Source organism: Cinclus cinclus, chromosome 1 (genome assembly GCF_963662255.1).
Source record: "Cinclus cinclus chromosome 1, bCinCin1.1, whole genome shotgun sequence".
NCBI lineage: Eukaryota > Metazoa > Chordata > Aves > Passeriformes > Cinclidae > Cinclus > Cinclus cinclus.
In genome coordinates, this window is record NC_085046.1 from 112,439,803 (window position 1) to 112,459,917 (window position 20,115).

General features: G+C 34.5%; 1 protein-coding gene across 4 annotated transcripts in view; it reads right to left on the bottom strand.

The window, feature by feature from the left end:
• Nucleotides 1-609: 609 nt before the first annotated feature.
• The window catches only part of RB1CC1 (RB1 inducible coiled-coil 1), a 64,661-nt gene continuing 45,155 nt past the window's right edge, over nucleotides 610-20,115 (bottom strand). For 3 of the 4 annotated variants that reach the window (XM_062488951.1, XM_062488964.1, XM_062488970.1), the window contains 10 exons: nucleotides 17,003-18,918; nucleotides 13,650-13,809; nucleotides 11,333-11,441; nucleotides 10,972-11,212; nucleotides 9,325-9,376; nucleotides 8,208-8,255; nucleotides 5,426-5,484; nucleotides 3,544-3,680; nucleotides 1,924-1,994; nucleotides 610-1,575 (listed from right to left, as the gene is read on the bottom strand). In XM_062488951.1, the coding sequence (XP_062344935.1) occupies nucleotides 1,498-1,575; nucleotides 1,924-1,994; nucleotides 3,544-3,680; nucleotides 5,426-5,484; nucleotides 8,208-8,255; nucleotides 9,325-9,376; nucleotides 10,972-11,212; nucleotides 11,333-11,441; nucleotides 13,650-13,809; nucleotides 17,003-18,918 (2,871 nt within the window). In that variant the 3' untranslated portion in view covers nucleotides 610-1,497. The remainder of the gene's footprint in view (nucleotides 1,576-1,923; nucleotides 1,995-3,543; nucleotides 3,681-5,425; nucleotides 5,485-8,207; nucleotides 8,256-9,324; nucleotides 9,377-10,971; nucleotides 11,213-11,332; nucleotides 11,442-13,649; nucleotides 13,810-17,002; nucleotides 18,919-20,115) is intronic. The other variant, XM_062488959.1, reaches the window with a different exon arrangement.

Genomic DNA, 20,115 nt, shown 5'->3' on the forward strand with positions numbered 1-20,115 from the left:
ACAGTTACAAGCCCATGCATTTCATAAAAATCTGAACTTAAAATTTTTATGGAACAAAATTTTAAATAAAGCATATACAGATGTTTCTGGATATTTTGGACTAATAAGTCTAGAGAAATATTTGCAACACATGAGCAGAAACACTGAGATTTTCAGTGGTCGTTTCTTTTTTTCTTCCTCTTTCACTCCACACGTGAAGATAAATCACAGCTGAATAACTATGCATTGAATCCTAGGCATAAACTCATAGCTGAACTCAAAATTTTACTTCCCACTGGCTACATATTTATAATACATCCCTTTTATAATGTTATTAAAAATAAATAAGACTACATTTTAAAAATGTAGGCAGTATCACTACTAAAAATGTCCTTCATCCATTCTATATGCTGGCAAAATGAAAACTTCTGTCTACTTAAATTCATTTTTATGATTACAAGGTAATTCTTGTAATTCCCAAATGTTTTTGAAAATTACTACCTCTCATAGAAAATCTGGGTATTTCTATGTAATGAAACAGCTGGAGAAATCACAGAGAAGATGCAACAGACTAACATGAAATAAATATTAGAGATAGTATTTAAAAGGCACACAAATACTTCCAACACATACAGTTTCAAATCTTTATTGTTTTAAAATTCTACATGTCTTTTACAATTACAATAATTTGTTACTTAAATGACTCTTGTATGGTTAATGTACAATGAGTTTTTTCCTGAAACTCAACCATGAAATACAATTTCATCAATATGATTTTTCTAAATAGATTAATACAAGACTTCTGTTTTCTTGGGAAGAACAAGTGCTTCACCTTGAATAAACAGCACAGGTGTCTTCCCTTCAGAATCTGTGTGATCAATCCATCGAAAGTGCTTTTGAAGATTGCAGATGTAACTGTGACTGATTTTCAAAATCAGTCCACCAAATTACAAGGGTTTTTTAACATTAAAGAGCATTTTCATGTAATGAAACAAGCTGCAGTAGTTATCTTTATTCATCTACTGAGGCAAACTCATGTTGAAGAAAAATTATATGATTATCTGCATGCAATGAACACCTTCTTTAAATAGTTGATGAATTTTACACATATAAAGAATCTGTTAAAGAGTGCAAGTACTTTGATAATGATTTCACAAAAGGACATATGCTGGTAATAATGGTAACTAACATTTAACATCTAAATACAAGCTAATGGATATTTAACAGGCAATTAACATGGCAAACAAACCATGTTTCATGTGGTTGCCCTTCGAGAAAATGAACTCATTTGGTCCACACTCAAAAGTTATCTGGGTAAAAAAATCGAAGCAGTTAGGGCCAGAGTTTCTGATGAACTTCTAAAATGTCACCTGTTAAAAAGTAAAAGCAGTATATAGATGACATATCTTGTCACATGAGCTCAGTATAAAAAGATGGCCTGATATTTGGAGCGATGAACGAGCACTGAAGGACAAGTCAAAAAACAATAGAGACAGAATGAACTAAAACTTTGTTGTGTTATACTTTCTTGTTCCATGGTACTGCTTTCACTCTGTAGAATTTTGTACCCAAAGGAACTTTGAATCTGTTTTGTGCCTACAAAAAAAAAAAAAAAAAAAAAGAAAAAAAAAGTGGAATTATTCTACTGATTTTTGCATTTTTAAGCTCAAACTGATTCCCACTACTCAGTATCTCAGTATTCAGGAGACCCTTATGAGTCTGGCAAGGCTCTGGACAGCATGGATGCAAATACCCAACCCGCTGCTCACTCAGCTCTTCTGGTTCCCCTACTCTTGCTATTCACTGACTCTAAAGCAGGAATAGCAGAACTTAGGGCAATTTTTATCTAACATCTTCTGCAGAGAGAATTTTTCACAACTCCAAAAAATACTAAAACTCTCTTCTCTATTAATCACAGATGATTTCTCATTACTATTTTCTTACCTTTTTTGCCTGGCAATATTCCTTTTCCATCACTTTTCCTAGCACCCAGGGTCTCCTTGATGCACCTGATGCTAAAGAGAAAATATATTTAATATTTTGGATAAGTAATTAGAGGTACCAGGACATTGCATTATTTTTTCATTAAAAGCAGAATTTAAAAAAACCAAAAAAACTCAGTTTGAATAAATGAACAAACATTAAGTAAGGTCATGTTTAAATGCAATATTTTGGAGGCCATTAGAACAATAATCTGCAGTAGCTAGGCCAATATCAATTTTAACCTATCACAAATACAACTACTGTTCTGAATTTCATTTTCCCCACTTCCCTGATGCAGGAGTAGAATCAAGACATGGTTTCCTGAAGCAGTGAGACAGAGACAAACGAGTCCCTCACGCAATTGGTAAGCCTTTATGTTCGTTTTATGTGCAGTTTTCTCAGATTTGAGATTAACTGTTCAGCAATTGGTAAGGACCAGAGCAAGCTAAGTCCATTTGAAAACAGACAGGTCAGTGAATTAAGTACTCCCAGTAAGATACAAAATGACATGGCTTTTACCTTACAGATGTAAAAAACCAGTAAGAAAAGTCTACTGTATTTCACACAGCTATGCATGCACTACTAATTCCATAGTTGAGAATATATTACACCTGGAATCAAGACAGTAATTTTCCCCTTATGTTTCACAGATGACACATGGCACAGATCCTTCAGCAAACTCAGAATCCAGTTGGGGCTTAATGGTCTTCTGGAGGCTACACAAGCTCTATCATCTTTTATCATAACTGCAATCTACAAGCGAGTCTGCGCAGGGAAATTATTTGGCAGCTTGTGACATGCAATACCACAGAAACTTTCACCAATAAGTTAGAATTAATTCACATTTTCTTTTGATGCATATTCTTAAAATGTTTTTACAAAGTTGGGAGCACAGGTGGGTTTACAAAAAACTGTGACAGTTTAAAGGCACTTCCATGAATCCATTTCATTTAGTTCAGGGTTTAATGGAGAGTATAGTTATTTTTCCACATTTAAAAATACTTCAATTTAGCTAAGTTTAGATTGCTGCCAAAAACAAAAAAAGCCAACAAACAGCCTTGAAAATTAAGTGAGAAAAAAAGTAAATGTGCCATCAACTTGAACATCAACAAAGAAATACAAAAAGTCTTCTCCAAAAATTTATAATAAATACCATTTTAATTTGGTGGGAAAAGTATGAGCAAAAATATTGCTTGCAAATTCCCATATACTGTTGTATACATTTTTTTATCTAACTACTCAGCATAAATAATAAAGTAGCCTGATGGGAATATTAACATACTCTGTGTGTACTAAATTGGCATATTCTCCTTTTTGGTTTTTTTACAGCTTACTTTGAAGATGCAGATATTTCTCCCCAGTTTTTCAAGATTAACATCTACATAAATTTTTCATTTAAAAAGCTCTGTTTTGGAAAATATTTTGCACCAGAACAAGCAGCAAAAGCTACAAAGATAGCTGACAACCATTACATACTTCTTGTATTTATCACATCCATGCTTAAAAAATAATTTGGTGTTAGAAAGTTAAGAGTGTTATTTGTAAGAGAAGATAAAAATTAGAAAAAAATGTGACACTTACCACACTCACCTGGTTTGAGATCCAATGCAGCAAGGGACTCAGAGTGCAAGAAATACAAGGTTGGACTAACAGTAAACAACACGTAGTTGTCATGCCTTTCATCCAAGATAATGAGAACCAAATCACCAACCTGAAAACTGGAGGGGAAAAAAAATAAAACCACAGAAGTTAACTAAAAGAACCCCACAGAATCTTGAAATTACATTAATTACACTACATTTCCCCCCCATGTATTGCATGAGACAAAGTTGAATAGCAGCAGACATTTCAATTTGCTACGTCAACTCATATACATCGATTTTCTGAAGTCAATAAAAGCAGGCTATCTTCAAAAGGTGTTTTTGAAATGTTCTACACCCATCAGCTCAAATTATTTTTCTCAAAAGAACTGTCAGTTTTGCTTTAAAAGATAATCAGATGTACCTAACTAAATGCTAAGGTTTCAATTTTGTATTCTTTTTATTCACCAATACTTAGAGCAACCATCACTGTGTAGTAGTGTTTACAAACATTTTTTGTTGTTTTAAACTGAAGCAAATTCGAACACAGAAAAACAGCAAAAACATTTATGTGGCTTTCAATCTTAAAATTTTAAGCACATAAAACAAAGAAGGAATGAAGTCTTCATCTTTAATCAAATGATGAAAGACTAAAGAAACATTGTGGCAACTGTGCAAAAAAGAAGTTTTAAAACACTTCTTCTTCCCCACATCATGGAAGCCAACATAAGAAGCCCAGTTTTCACTACTTATTTCAGTAACAGAATTCAAAGAACTGTCTCCAAACTTCTTGTTCCATGGTGTAAAAAGTGTTGGAAGTCAATTATTTGCCCATGTATGAAATGAAGTCTATAACAGCTATAAATTAGATCATGAGGAAGCTCTAATAAACATTACTACTCCTCTGGGAACGAGGGAGGAAATGCAAAGAAAATAAAAAACTTCTCCATAGGAGGAGACTACAGATACACAGTCAGTCAACTGCAGAAATTTAGATTGTCATCTTTAAAGTTCATTTTTGGATTAAATAAACAACACTCCAAACTTCTCTGCCTGAACTTACTATGAAGACAGGCTATATTGACTTAAAATCATCTCTACTGGACAGATGAATTCTTCTTTCACACCATTTTCCTTCTCAAAACTACCAAGACACTGGCAAGGATTTTCAGATGCTACAGGGGAAAAAATGATTCTTCACCTGCTGATCGATCTTGTTACAGCAAAAATGGAAATAGGAGCAATTCAGAAAACATTAATAGAAAAATCTGTACAGGTTTTCTTTCTCAAAAGATTTTTTCTATTACTCAAATAATTTATAAGCCTAATATTAATTAAGAAGTTGTCTGTAGCTTTCACATTTTACAAGAATACTTTTTCCAGCAACAATTCTACATGCAGCTGCTAACAGATTGATAATACAAAATGTTTGTATATGATAAAACAAATGTTCGAGTTAATTTTATTTCATTCTGTTAGAGTAAGACAAGAATTTCAAAAACTTCAGGAAGGTAAGACTTCTCTTGAAATATAATACAGCACTATGCACATTCAGGATGAATAGATTTCTTTTTTCTTAGCATGACTTCAAGGTTAAAGATAAAAAAATAATCTAAAGAAAACCTTCAGAATTCTTGAAATCCCACGAAGTACAGAATTCAAGAAAGTCACTGAGAGAATTAAAAAAGGCCATTTTATTGTTTATAAAAAGGCTTTATAAAATTTGATTTATACTCAGCTGGGATTGTTCAATAGCTGATGGCTAAATTATAATGATTTATGCATCTTTTCACCACAGAAGAAGAAGAACTGTAGCATTAACTATGCACTTATTTCATTGAAAACATATCCATCTGTTTATATGAAAATTAGCATGTACTTACTCTCTAATTGCTATTTTTTCAGAGTGTCTCGAGGATACTGACGACATGCTTTGGGACATCTGAAAAAAAAAAAAAAGAGAGAAAAGCTATAAAGTACTGGCAAGTTATGATGAAATGTACCTTACAGGTATGACTACATCAAGATGACTTTTCGTTGATTTCAAACAGTGCCTAGTCTTGCAGATTTTACATTCACTCAGAAAACCCACCATACTTTTGTCACTCCATTCTTAGCAAGTTTGGTTGTTTGCAATTTGGTTCTAGTTTTCATTATTGTACTTTTTGAAAAATAACTACCCTTGATTATAAAAGTTCCTGCATAACTAACTTCTCCCTCATTATTTAAAACTGGGATGGGCTTTTCATATCAGTGCCAATGAAGATTTATTCTGGGCATACACAAGACCTATGACAAAACCGCCCATTCTAACAGAGAAGTCACTGGCACTAGAAAAGGCTGGTGGTAGGACACCAGAGATTAAATATTTATTACATTTAAACTCTAGATCTTGATCTCAACATAATCTCTCAATTTTTCCACAAACTGTCACAATCTGAAGTTCATTGTAATCAACAGGGCAGCACTCCCTGGAACAAAACTGAAGTCAGATTTACTAAGAACAAAGGTTCAATTCTGTAAGGTTTTGGACATACGAATTATCTCTTACATGTATATTTGCCTTTAATTCTGTTTAAATTAATAGCATACTGGCACATAGATTAACTTCAATAAGACAAGCAAGACCTAAAAATAAAAGTAAGTGCACACAAAGTTTCTATAACAACTGTGATAACAAGAAATGACAATGGGTAGTAAAGGCTGCTTCTAACTCTAAAGGAATACTGTCAAGCAACTGGGCAAGCTGTTTAGATGTAAACGTATCAGGTCCATTACCCTCTGGTAACCTACTTACAAAAGACAATTCATAACTGCTCCACAGAAACTCTGACTAGAGGTCCTGCAGATTTTCCATCCCTTCCAACTTCCTGGACCATTTATATATGCTATTCAAATCTAGATTGCTCACACTTGAAGTTTAGCATGTGACTTTTCAGCTGTAACTCAAATATCGTTCCCTCCAGTGAATTTCGTTCCTATTGTCAATGTTGCCCCCTGCCTTCCCCAGAGGCAGTACCAGCCTCTGTCTTCGTATGAGCTTGAAGCCTATTCACAGCTCATTTTCTTAATTTCTTTAAAGAATGGGTCCAAATCGAATGCTGTACATCACAGAAACCACTCAAATTCTGATGACACTTTCGGCAGTTTTCTTACAGGATCCAACTTCAGATTTTATTTTTTTTTTAAGGCTACCTTTCTTTCTTAAAAAAGTTGCAGCTAGCATGAAATTTGTCAAATTTGCTTGGACTGTTCACAAAAGTGTTTGAGAGTTCGCCTCAAATACCCAGAGCAGATAATTTTTTGCTATTTTTTCAAACTAGAACAAGTGTTAAATGAAAATACAAAATAACTTGATTTCTGCATTTTTCCTTAATTTCTAACTTCAAGAAAAGCAGAACAAATTAGAGTGTTGAGAATAATTACAATAAAATCAAGTAAAGAATGTTTTATGAATACAATCATAATAGCTTTTAAAAAGAAAAATGGTTCCCTTTCTCAGTAATTCATTTACTGCAAAAAAAAAAAATCTCGTAATAACATTCCAAGTAGTAAAAGGAGCTCCTTTATGTTCACTATAGAAGTAACCCACAAGTTCTTCTGCAAAAGTCAGTGACCTAGGAAGATGTACTTTTTCACACAGAATGCCTTCTGAGCTCCTCATCTGAAGTACCTCAATAGAAATAAATTGGTATTTAAGTGTTGCTGTATATTTCAATTTTAGAAGTGCATTAAAAAGGAGGGGGAAAGAAGGATGAAGAGACATATAATAAACTTATCTATGTAAAAACTCTTTTTATAAGTAAGAAATTGAAAAGATATGAAGTTCCTATGCCCATTTAGAAATCAAATTTGAATTGGTTTAGAGACCAATGAACTGCCAATTTCTCCTACATGGCTTTGTATTTATCATAACAAGAATAATCTTCTATTTGTCTTGTACACAAGTGTTTCTTCCATGTGTAATGTGACAGATCAAGAGTTTGATTCAGGAAATCTACAGAGAGGTTTACAAAACCGAAGGATGTGCCTGTTTCCTACACATACAAGAATTTCTTTAAGACTTTAAACTGAGACCTGCTAGCAAGGATAAAGTGGGAATAAATAAAAAGGAGAAGAATTTTTAGTGCAGGAATCAAGGGCTCTCTATCACTATTTTTTTTTTCCTTCCATAAGCATTTACTGTATTTGAGTATTTCAAATGGTGGCTTGCCTGCATTTCCAGCGACTAGGCAGCATTACAGTTCCACACCTTACCAAGCTGGCAGGTGCAGTTTTCCCAAAACCATCCGTAAGTTATTGTTAACACTCCCAATTATGCTTGAAGTGAAGGCATAGTTATATACTTGTAACTGGCCTTCAAGCTACTGCTGCTGAAAACCAAGTCATGGTGCCCAGGAAAATAACACCCCCTAAACCCCAACTCGGGATGGTCTGTGCTCTTTGGGAAGAAGTCACTCTCCAGTCCTGTGAATCTTTTTCCATGAGAAGGCTAAGCTCAGGTACCTCTGGAAGGTTATCAGGTTATCTATTTACCACTTGTTTAACCCTTAAAAGTATTTTTAAAATTAATAAAAGAACATTCTTAGATTTCAGGAAACTTAACATTTTTAAGTTTTTCTTATTTTTTCATGAGGCTTAAAAATGGATTGCACAAATACTTACCAGTCTTTGATTTAATCTCTTATTTTCCTCTTCTTTCAACTGCAAAGTCTACAAGAAAATATTAATCTGATTAATTGGATATTACACTTTATCCAGTACAAACATTTTTTTTAAAAGTTCTGATATGACTAGAGCCCAACTACTTGTACAATACTACATCTTTCAGTTCTAAACCAATTATTAAAATATATTTTGAACAAAGACATGCAAAACCCCCCTTGAAGTCTAGTAATTATCCTAGTGCTACAAACCCCACTGGTAAGATTTTACCTCCATACTCATACTTCTCTTTCAGTTACAAAAACACATTGATAGAACAGAAAAAGAAATGTAATATATTACTATGTTATAACTTCTAGCCATGACAAATCCCTTGCAATCAGATGACGGAAAAAAGCACGTACGTGCTCATAGTCAGGAACATCCAGGAAGCTGCAACACAGAGTGCTACAATCCATTAACAGAAAGCATTTCTGTTCTTTATTTGGTCACAGATTTTAGTCCAAGTGATCCTAGAAAGCTGGAAGCTAATGACACCTTTTTTTTAAAAAAAAGCCAACTTTAAAAAGACAACTGAAACGAAGTTGGATATGACTGGACAGTTAAAAATTACTAGAATCTGAAATACTCCAGTGTAACTACTAGGTATTAATCTCACATTTTACCAAGAACACAGCCTATGAGGAGAAATTACCCATTTTCATGAAAAACTGGTAAATCAATCTCAAATCCTGTCCAGCTGTTTTGTACAGCTTCATTAGAGAAAGAAATTGTAACTTCTACAGAAATTCTCTGAATCAATGATCTGTCACTCCTAAGAAGAGGTATTACACGAGTCATTCATACTAAAGCCTATATGAACAAAAAAAGGATAGGCCAAGAGTAATGTTTTAATAGTTATCTTGAATTATTTCAAGACCCAAGAGTGACAACGAAAAAGTTACAATGACTCAAGTGACCCAAGAGTACAAGGAAAAAACATCCTCTGAAATAATATTTATAATTCTTCCAGACACTATATTGCATCAGAGCATATCACTGACCACAGCACAACTTCACACGTACATATTTTAAAGTACTTAGTTGTAACACTTAATCTTACAAACAATCTACTCACCCTTTCTAACAACATTATCCTCTGCTTTTCTTCAGACATATGAACATTTTCACTAAAAGAGGAAGAAAATGGACAGGTTAAAAACCAGTTTTTTTTTAATAATCAAAAATTGTCTATTCCACACCCACCTGCCATCCTCACTCAGTGAAGAGTGTTATATATTTGCTAGCACAGAGGGACAGCATAGAAAGACATTAGGAATCAGCATCGATACTTCTGGCTAGTGTTTAAGAATATTTTTCCTCTCTTCAAACCAAGAAGGTTCTTTGGTTGCAACAAGACAGTGAATTTTCAGCCACTGATTAGTTCAAGCTAGATGGGGCCATTTCTTGGTATTTTGCATTGTTTTAAAGACACCAGGATGAGAGATACAGCCCCACATACTTTGACAGCTAACCCCTGATATTGCAATTCAGCTCTATTATGTCCCATTCTCCTAGGCTGTACCTCAAAGGCTACTGGGAAGTAGTCTGAAGTATCCTGGTACTCTCTGGTAGAGAAACTATTGTGAAATTGCTACTTCTTGCCATTCATCTATGGGATAAAATGAGCACTGGGGCAAAATAAAATAATGCTAACATCCCAAATATTTTCTTAAAACCATAAACAGTAATTTCTAAAACAGTTATAAAATACTTTAAAAGCAGCTTAAATAGGGATGAAACAACGTATTTCCTAGTCCAAACTGATTTGGTTGAGAAAATGGACAAGTTTTGGGATGAAACCTGATACCAATCCAATCAAAATACTAAGAAAAGCTAACAGATTATAATTAAACCATACTAATCATTACTTCATTTCAGTTAAAAGGCTGTTTAACGCTCATGTAAGAGAGAGTCAACAGAATAATCAACAGGAAACCTGTACAAGTTTCTGTCTAATCATACACTGAGCCATAATTTTTTTAGTCACAAGCTCACTTTAAATTTTTTTGTACATTTGAGAGAGCAGGACTAGAATGATTACTTTAAGAAACAGTTATTTTGCTAAAGACAGGGTAGCTCCTTGTTTTATTATCAGTGCAAGTTTAGTTCGGCAAGGACCAACTGTTTTCATCTTCACTTCCACAAAGCTGTTTAGTGCTCTGGGTATGTGATTCTAGGTTAAGCAGCATCAGTTGTGATGGACAGACTAAAATCAATGTAAGTCCATCTAACTACTCCATTCTTGCTCCCCTGGTAAAAACCTTGCTCCTCTTAATGAGGTTCCCAGTCAGGTTTATTCTGTGAAAGGTAGGGAAGAGAAGCCAGGGATTCTTTAAAATGCTAGTGACATGAAACTGAGACATTGCTCCAAAGAGGTGTCAGTAACATGCAGCCTCCCAGCTCATTCACCATTACAGTTCTCATTCTGTTTGACTTACATTTTGTGTACTTAGGAATATTCTTTTATGTCATGATTGGGGGGGGGCCAAGTTTCACCTTCAAGCTGCAATCTTCAAAGTCATCAAACCCACATATTCCTAGTGATTGTGACACCACAATTGTATGCACATGTATTTTTAAAAGAATATTTTCAGGTAGAGCATCAAAGGCAGGGGGAGAGTTAAATACGCTTTATACACCCGTACTTCACACCACCCAAGAACACACCTTTCCAGAATGAGAGCACACTTTGTGTATTTCTACCCTAATGCCCCATACTTACTGCACAGCCATCATACTGGTTTCCATCGTGGAGTCCATTCTCCCTTCAGCCCCCAAGTCAGCAACCAATCTGTCTGTGTCAGTGGGCACATCAGCTGCACAAGCTCCACAAGCTTCTGACACTGCTGCCAAGTAGGTTGATTGAGAAAAATTACTACTTCTCAGTTTATTAACTTCTTCTTCAAGCTTCTTCTTCTCTTCAAGTAAGCGAGCTCGATCTTCAGAAAGTGTTTCAATCAAATCTATGACACAAATAAAAAGAATTGCTTTTAATTACAGCAGCACTAAGGATCAAAACCAAACTGCAAAGAATGGAATAGTCCTTTTAGAAAAGATGAGTACTTCTTCAGAACTTTGCTTACCCTTATCTTTTTCTTGCTGTTGTGTAAGCACTTTTAATTTGTCACTTAGATCATTAATTATGTTTTCTTTTTTCATTTTCTCTCTTGCCAGAACAGTGTTAAAGTTGGTCTGAAAACAGAAAGGAAGTATTACTGAAATAAGCAATGTACTGTAAAAATATAATGCAATATAGCACAGAAGACAGCATGCATTTCAGTTTTCTACATTATAATTAAACAAGTAGTTAAAACTTTTTTACTTGTTGCTTTGGTGACGAGATAAAATACCTGTACGGTTTATTTTTATGTTTGTCTGTAAATTCTTTTTGTAATTAATTTTATTTTTAATCCCCTCATTCCCTCAAGCCTGATACATACAAGTAGTACAATAATAAAGAAATAAATTTTTAAATCTTTTTTTTTTTCTTTAAATAGAATACTTTCTTTCCAGTTAATGTAAAGTAGTCAAAATTCTGTATTTAAAAGAGTTACTTGAAGGGTCCAAATTATTAAGATAAAGCTGAACTACATCAGATACTTTACATAGAATGAAAAATAAAAATATCATCATCAATACACTATAAACTTTATTTAAAATACATTTAAATTATTTAATTCATTAATTCTTCAGTGAACAATTCATTATTGCAAAAGATACACAGGACTCCTGGTTAATAGCTTGAATACGTGAACATAAAAAGAGGCCAGCATAGCCTTCAGCACTAGTCTGACAGATCTTTCCACTTCTTTAATCCCTCTATTGACCATTGTGCCCTTTTACTCTTAGGGTGCTGATGAAGAGACAGACAAAACCTACCAACAACCATCTATTAAAAGGATATTTTAAATTAACTTGAAATTTTTCTTTGAAACTGAAGACTTGTCTTCATATATGCCTATCAACTCACAGTCTTAAAATGTAAACTATTTGGTTGGCTACACAACTTACACAAGGCAGGTTTTAGTCTATGTCTGCATAACAAAACTCACACCACAAGCATAAGTGACACCTCTAAGGAAACTTCCAGAGGAAAGAAAACAGAACTCAAAAAAAAGACAAAAGGCAAGGCTAAATACCCAAAATATTCAGTAATCAGCAGAGCCAGGGAAGCAAAATGTCAGCACTGACTGATGCACCGTTTTTCTGGGTTTGGGGTATTTGTCTACTTTGGTTGGGGTCTTTTTTGGGGGGGGGAGGCAGGTTGTTCTTGTTGTGTTTTAAAAAAGTTCCAGCTTTCCCTAGAATTTGCTGTCAAAGCCTCAGAACCTTCCCTTCCATGTTCTGCTGCAAAAATGAAGAATACTATTAGATAATGAGGAAAATGGAATACTACGAAATATTGATAAAATGAATCTAATGATTACCACAGTAGGAAAAATTTCCTATTAGATTTCTATGTAAGACTAACTTCAGTATTAATGCTTGCAGCCCAACTGAAATAATATTCCTTTCTTTATAGCCATCTGCAATTCTGTGTTCCCCGCACCAAAAGTGATTCATAGCATTCATTCACTAAGCTGGCTGATCACCACCCATGTCTCTCTGTCCTTATTTGATCCTAACACAGCTACAGTAAGGAGAAGTGAAAAACAGAAAATCCTTTCTCAGTGTTTAAATGCAACAAATCTGCAGATAAGTCTCCATTAGTAACAGCTATTAATTTAAGAACTTGAGACTCATCTACAGAAACTAAGAGGCTCAAGATGTTTTGAAAGGAAAAAATGTGGGGATACAGATGTAAAATATTACTCCAGTGCAACATGATTTTTTTTTTTTATCAAGATAAGGAGCACATAGTGGCTTAAAGTATATTATGTAAAATGCAACATACTTTGTTTGAACATCAAAATACAATACATTGCTGCTTTGAACCTCAGAACAGAACCTGCCCACGGTAATAAACTTTAAAAACCTGTAAGCAGCATTCCAAAACAATTACTATTTAAAATAATTAGTGTTGTCCACAAATTTTATAATACCTGATATCTTTCCGCAGTTAAAGAGATGAATTAATATCAATTCCAAGCATGCTAAAGAAGTCACCAAAACTGAATCTGGATTGCCAGTTGTTTGGTGATTGGTTTGGCCTTTCGGTCTTTTTTTTTTTTTTTCCAGAGGGGCTTTTTTTGTTCACTTGGGGTTTTTGTTGGGTTTTTTTTTAATGCTTAAACATTTGATTCTATTAACACATCCTATCCTGGTTTCAGATAATCACACAAGTTTAAAATGTGGAAGTGTTACAGAGTAAAAGAGAAAACCATACTCTAACTTCAAAGCAGCGAAAAAACACAAACTGTCATAGGAGCCAAAATAATTTTAAAAAAATATCAGCTTTACCTGCTGCTCAGCAGTGAGTGATGTTCTGATGTTCTGCATTTCTTCATTCTTTCTTTTCTCTTGTTCTTCAAGTTGCTCTAAGAACTTCATTTTTTCTTCCTGAAGCTTCTCCTGAAGTTCAGCGACTAAGTTGGATTCAGCAGATGATTCAGCAGGAGGACTTAAAAGAAAATGTTCAGGCTTTAAATGTGCAGCATATACCAAACCCCACAATACACGAAATAAGCACACACAAAAAATGTCAGACGTTCAGTTTGAGACATTATTTCTGAGCTATTTAATAAATACTTTATTATAATTAAGCCATTACTGATTTCAATTCTACTTTTAATCAGGAGCATTTCACCAATTATTACTCTTGAGTAATATGTGCTTTTACTGCAGCACCTTGGCTCTAACTTTCAAGTTTTGTTGTGGGGGAGGACTTTTGTTTGGACTTTTGTTTATACTTTTACTAATGTAACAGAAGGTGGGGAAAAGTAGTAAAAAGAGCTAACAACTATCAACTTCACAAAGATACTTGTATCTTTGTGAATGTATGTCAAAATGCAAAGCCTTCAGAAATACCAAGTAAGGAAAACAATTCAACAGTAAATCTAATGCTTGGGAATCCAGATGTGAAATTCAAAACTCTGGATTACAGAATCTGGAGGATAGCAGTAACGACCATAAAGGAAGGAAACCACGAACAGTCAAAAAGGCAGGAAGGATAATGGCTTAAGGATAACATTAAATGGCTTTTGAAACAATGGTACATATGCCAAGTTTTTTCACCACTGAAGCAAAAACTAACTACACCCTTCTGTGTTTTGGCCTGAATTATCAAGAACCTCCCAAAGAACTCTAGAACAGAGAAACCCCTTCATTGGGCAACAATTGTGAAGAATTTTATTATTTTAAATTTCTATTATTCACCTGCATCAGAATTGTATTTAAACCATATTGATACTAAAATTAATCATATTTAAACCCAAAGCCCTTATATGAACTAAACCAAACCAGGACTCATCTGCTAAAGGAGAGAGAGGACATGTGCTCTGTGGTGGTCTGACAGAAGTAACTGGACAATACCAAGACTGGAAGATACCAAAGCAGTAATTCCATCCGCAAAGCATTTGGGATTCCTACTCTACTTTTAACATTCTTTACTGCGTTATAGATATTTTAACTAACCAGAAAATGGTTTCCAAATGTTTAACAACAAATCATTAAAGATACTGTTGTTTTCTCTACTGTTTTACACTACTACATAGTGCAGAAAGGGTAAATGGAACTGCAAATGTCTTGCAGTTTTATTATCCTTCCCAATTGAAATGACTAGATTTTCAGACGCACCAAAACACGTTAATTTTTACACTGTGGTAATGCATGGATAGCAAACATTTCTTTGTTGCCTCTAAATATTTTTATTCATTTTCAAGAAAGGTCAAAAACTAACTCCTGACACCAGTGCAATACTCAGGTCAAACCCAACAATCCCTCTCTGTCTGTGCCTTCTGAATGGCTAATGTGACATTACTATTGAAGAAATAACAAACACTCACATGCTAAATAAAAGTTGTTTTCTACCATTACAAGCCACCTGCTAAACAATTAGTGAGGGTAACAAATCAGCTTGAGTTACTAACACAGCTTGGGGTTTTAGGAATTCAAAAATCAAAAAACTAAATAGTGACTTTGAAGTATTAGGACATATTTACTTAAGATATATGCACTTTTGGGGATAAAACACATCTTGATTCCCAGAGAAAAAAAACTAACAGCACACCAAAAGCATAAAGAGAAGCCTTAGGAGGCAAAATGTAGTTCAATGTCACACTAAAAATTATCTGACAGAACTTAAAACAAACTAACAGCATTTCTTTAGATAAAAGCAGATATTTCTTTGAAATACATTATCTGTTTTATCCAGTTTGGATAAGACGACACACAGCTGTGCTTGCAAGTTCAAATTTAAGTGTAGGTGGATTTTTAAAAAGCCTGATGACACAGCTACATCTTTTTCCTGCTGAGTCAAGTTCTTCCAATTTCTACAATGCATTAATACACAGAAAAGGAAAAGAATGCAAAATGTATTATTTTTCTTCTCATTTCACTGTATTTCATTAAGAGAATATTTTCTTCAATTAAGAAGGGCTGTTCTTAAGTTCCATTATATCCAAATCTTAATTCAAAGAAGCAACATTATCTTGATGCATTTCTTTACACACTGACAAGCAAACATAGGCACTAATACACTGACAACTCCAGTGAAGAGATTTCCCTTGGACTATGCTGTTGGACTCTGCATGACCTCTCCTCTCCTACCTTTTTTTTCTTTTTAACAGTACATTGACACACAAAAATTAAAAGCTAACTTAAGTCTGTACTGATTTTTTGCAGTATTCTTGCTTTTATGTCCATTCTGTCAATTTTATTGACCCTGCCCATTTCACATACTTGGTATAGCCTAATACCTGGGAAAAAATTTCCTCTACTATGAGATCTATCTGCTGCATTGATTCACACTGTAAGAACATAAATGACAAATGCTAGCATTTACAAAAATACTGTTGCTAAGCTTTAGTCACACTGAAAAATTCTACTGCTTCTGTTCTATAACAACATAATCTAGGCTACGGGCAGGCATTATGAACTCGTAAGTGCATAAGATACAAAAAGCCAGAAAGAATAATTCTATGCATCCTTGGCAAGGGAAAAAATATATTTTTAAAATGGAAAATCTCTGCAGAAATTAACAAAGCGAAACAGTGATGTTAGGATGTTCTTTATTACTATGTTGCGTCTTTGCGTTTCATTATGAAACTCAAATTGAAGACCCTGAAATATGCAAATGGGGCAGCAAAATTCAGTGAAGTCCATGTGGCCATGGAACAGCTCTCAGCCCATCCTGTAAAAATTCCAACACAAGTTTTCATGCCACCATTATCACCAACCTGGTGCACAGTTAGCTAATAAAGGAAGTTATCAGGCTAACCTAAAAGCCAGCCATTGCATATTCTCACAGTGCTAGCAGAGCAAAGATGGGAAAAGAGAGAGGGACTGAGACCATCAGAATCTGAATTCCAAGTAACTTACTACTGTGGAAACACTCCTTCAACATGACTGAAATATAAAACCTTCATTGCTGTCTTGAAATCATTCTGTAGAACATATTTTACAATCTTTGAGATTAATTACAGACATGAGAACATGACTACTTACAAAAAGGAAGCAACTTCAAATGTGAATATAGAAACCAATACAGATAAATACTATTACAAATACAACAATTTTAGTTACTGCAGTGTGTCATGGATATACCATATTGATTAAAATACTAGGAAAACACGGTAACTTAATTCTTACAGTACCTCTGATTCACTTGCATCTCAAGTTGTAGTATTTTTTCCAAAAGCCCTTTTTCAGCAGCTTCCCTCTGCAGTTCCAACTCTTTACAAGCAGTTTGTACTGCATCCTCTTTTTCACAATTGAGCTTCTGAATGAGCAACTGCCTGTCTTGTTCGTGGTTAGATACTAACAGTTCTTTCTCTTCCTTTAGCTTATGGATAATAGCTTCATATTTTTCCTGCTGCTCACAGAGAGATAATTTTTCTGTTTTTTCCTTCTCTAGGGCACTTGTTTCCAACTCTAACTTATTTTGCAGTTCTGTTACTTGCTCTGAAAGTCTTTTTTCTGCCTCAGCAGTTTTTTGATGAAGAAGATTTACTTCATTTAATTCAGTTCTAAGCAAATTTGATTCTTCTTCATATCTATTTACTAGCTCAGAAATACACTGATCTTTCTCAATTGTCATCAGAGTCCTTAGTTCTGATAAGCCCACTTGATATTCATCACTGCTGATTTGTATTTTATTGTTTAATTTATCTATCTCCTTTCTTAAGCTTTCAGTTTCCTTGTCAATTTGAGATCTTAAAGTCTCTTGTTGCTGGTTTCTGCTTTCTTCCAAAAGGAGCTTCATTTCATCAGTTTCTGCCTCTTTCAGGGCAAGTTCAACTTCTAGTTTGCACCTCAATTCAGACAGATCTGAAACTCTGAGTTGCAACTCTTCTACTTGTTGTTGTTTCTCTTGCATAACTACTTCATGAGATTCCTGCATTTGTTCAAGTCTATGCTGGTTCTCTTTATTTAATTTATCCAAACTGTCCTTGTGCTCAGCCAGGACCTTCTCAAATTCCTTTAAATGCCTGGCTTGTAGGTTGCTTTCCAGTTCTTTTAAATGGCTTTGCTCTAAACTCTCAAGTTCTGCCCTCAGGAGTTGTAGTTTCTCGTTGTTTTCAACATGAAGTTTTTTCAAGTCTTCAAGTACTATTTCACGTGACTGCCTCAGTTCCTTGATTTCAGAATTCTGTGTCTCCATTTGGCATTCCAATTCAAGTAATTTCTGGTCCTTTTCATTCTGAAGGCAAACTACAGCTTCTTTCTCATTCTTTACTATTGCAAATTCATCATTCTTATTCTGAAGAACTTCCTCAAGGCCTAACAGATCCCCTTTTAACTTTTTGATTTTCTTTTTATTCTCTTCACCATCCTCCAATAATTTACTAATTTTAGTTTCATACTCACTTTTTAAAGACTGCAATTCATTTTGATGTTTATCATTTAGTGTTTTTTCAAGTGAAAGTTTTACCTTTTCAATCGTATTTACTATTTCTAAGGAAGTACATTTTAAAGAATTAGAAAAGTCACACTGTTCTCTTTGTACAAGTGTTCTGAAATGACAAAGATCTTCTTTTATACCTCTTAAATGTACCTTTGAGTCTTGAGCAATAACCCTACACTTCTCCACACAAACATTGAGAGAAGCATTTTCTACTGAAACATCCTTTACACAAGAACTTGTATCTTGCATACGTCTACTGTCTATTGCATTGATAACTGAAGAATAAAGAGATTCCACCATCATTTCCGGGCTTTGTGGGTCACTTATTACATTAGGAGACACTGGATTTTCTTCTATTACAAATTCATTCACCGCTGACATAAAGTCAGATTCTGGACTCTCTGCTAATGAATCCAAGTCTAATGATCCTTGCTTAAGAGCTTGCTCTAAATTCGGATGGGCAATAGTTTCAAAATCAAATGTGTGAGCATCAATGCTGTCTGGAGACAATTCTTCTAATGGAGCTGGGGGACACACAGGAGGACACAGGGGACCCTGAAGACTGAGTGATGGAGGAGTTCTTGAAGAGGTAGCAATTGCAGTTCCTGTAGCACTTTCCATCCTTGGTGTGGTAGCAGATTGTGGCGATGCTTGGCTATTGGAGGCCTACAAGTTATAACAAATAAACATAAATTATCACAAAGTGATAAGCAGAACTGTTAATATTAAAAATTAATTCAAAACCACCATGTAAAGCAAGAACTTTAAAAAATCAGCCTTATTATTTGTAACAATCCAAAGTATGTATGACTAAAACTTAAGCAAAAATTGCAGAAAGTCAAGGTGATCTTCTATTAAGTTTCAGAAAAGCATCATTTTTAAACACATAAATACGAAACATTCACCTAGCCAAAAGTCCTATTTGAACATACTCAACTGTATCTTACCAGTCAGAAATAGGCTTTGGTTCTTACCGCCTACTCATTTCAGATTTCCTAATAATTTTGTTACTAAAATATTTTTATTCTATTATCACCAATACTGTTATTAAAAATTCCTTTAGTACCTTCTGCTATTAACTATCATATACAACAGATAATGCGGAATCCATAATGCCAGTGATACATCTGTAGATTCTTAAGACAAAAATATAAACCTTAAGCTTCAGCAAGTGCAGAACACATTCCAGTGTAAGCCAAAAAGCAATGTACAGCCTCAGTATCCACCAAGGACGCATTCCTGAAAAAGTTTGTAATAGGATGGATAGCAAAGCAATTTTTCCTAGGAAAATTACAATGAAACAGACACAGTTAAAATACATAAGGCAAGTAGCTGTGAGACAGAATTAAAGGGTATGTACAGAATCATCAGGATCACGAACTGGAAGAGATGCAAAGTTTTCTGAACATACCGGTGCTCTGAAAGATCCCAGATTTATTCTCTGCAACACCATAGCTCGACCATTACCTTGCTCTTCCATCCTTCATCACTAACAACTTGCTTGATTTTATTCATCTAAGAAATGTAACCACCCTGAAAAAAAATAGCTCCTGAAGAAAAACTCAGGGGAATTTTTCCAGTAGAAAATTCCTATAAGATGTTCAGTCTCAAAGTGCTGGAAATCTGGTGGTGCTCTTCTTCAAAAAGCCAGTACTGCCTCCAGCTGATAATTCTGTGATCCTGCTCATGCCTTTTTCCCAAACCATCCCCAGTGCCTCAGTGCACCTAAAATGCATGTCTGGTGTTCTTCACTATGTTAGCTATTATTAAATAAACTTATGCCATCCATTGATACTTGACTGGCAACAGTTAGTGGATCTTGGCAATAAATGTGCAGCAACAGTAATCCAAAAATCACAGAAG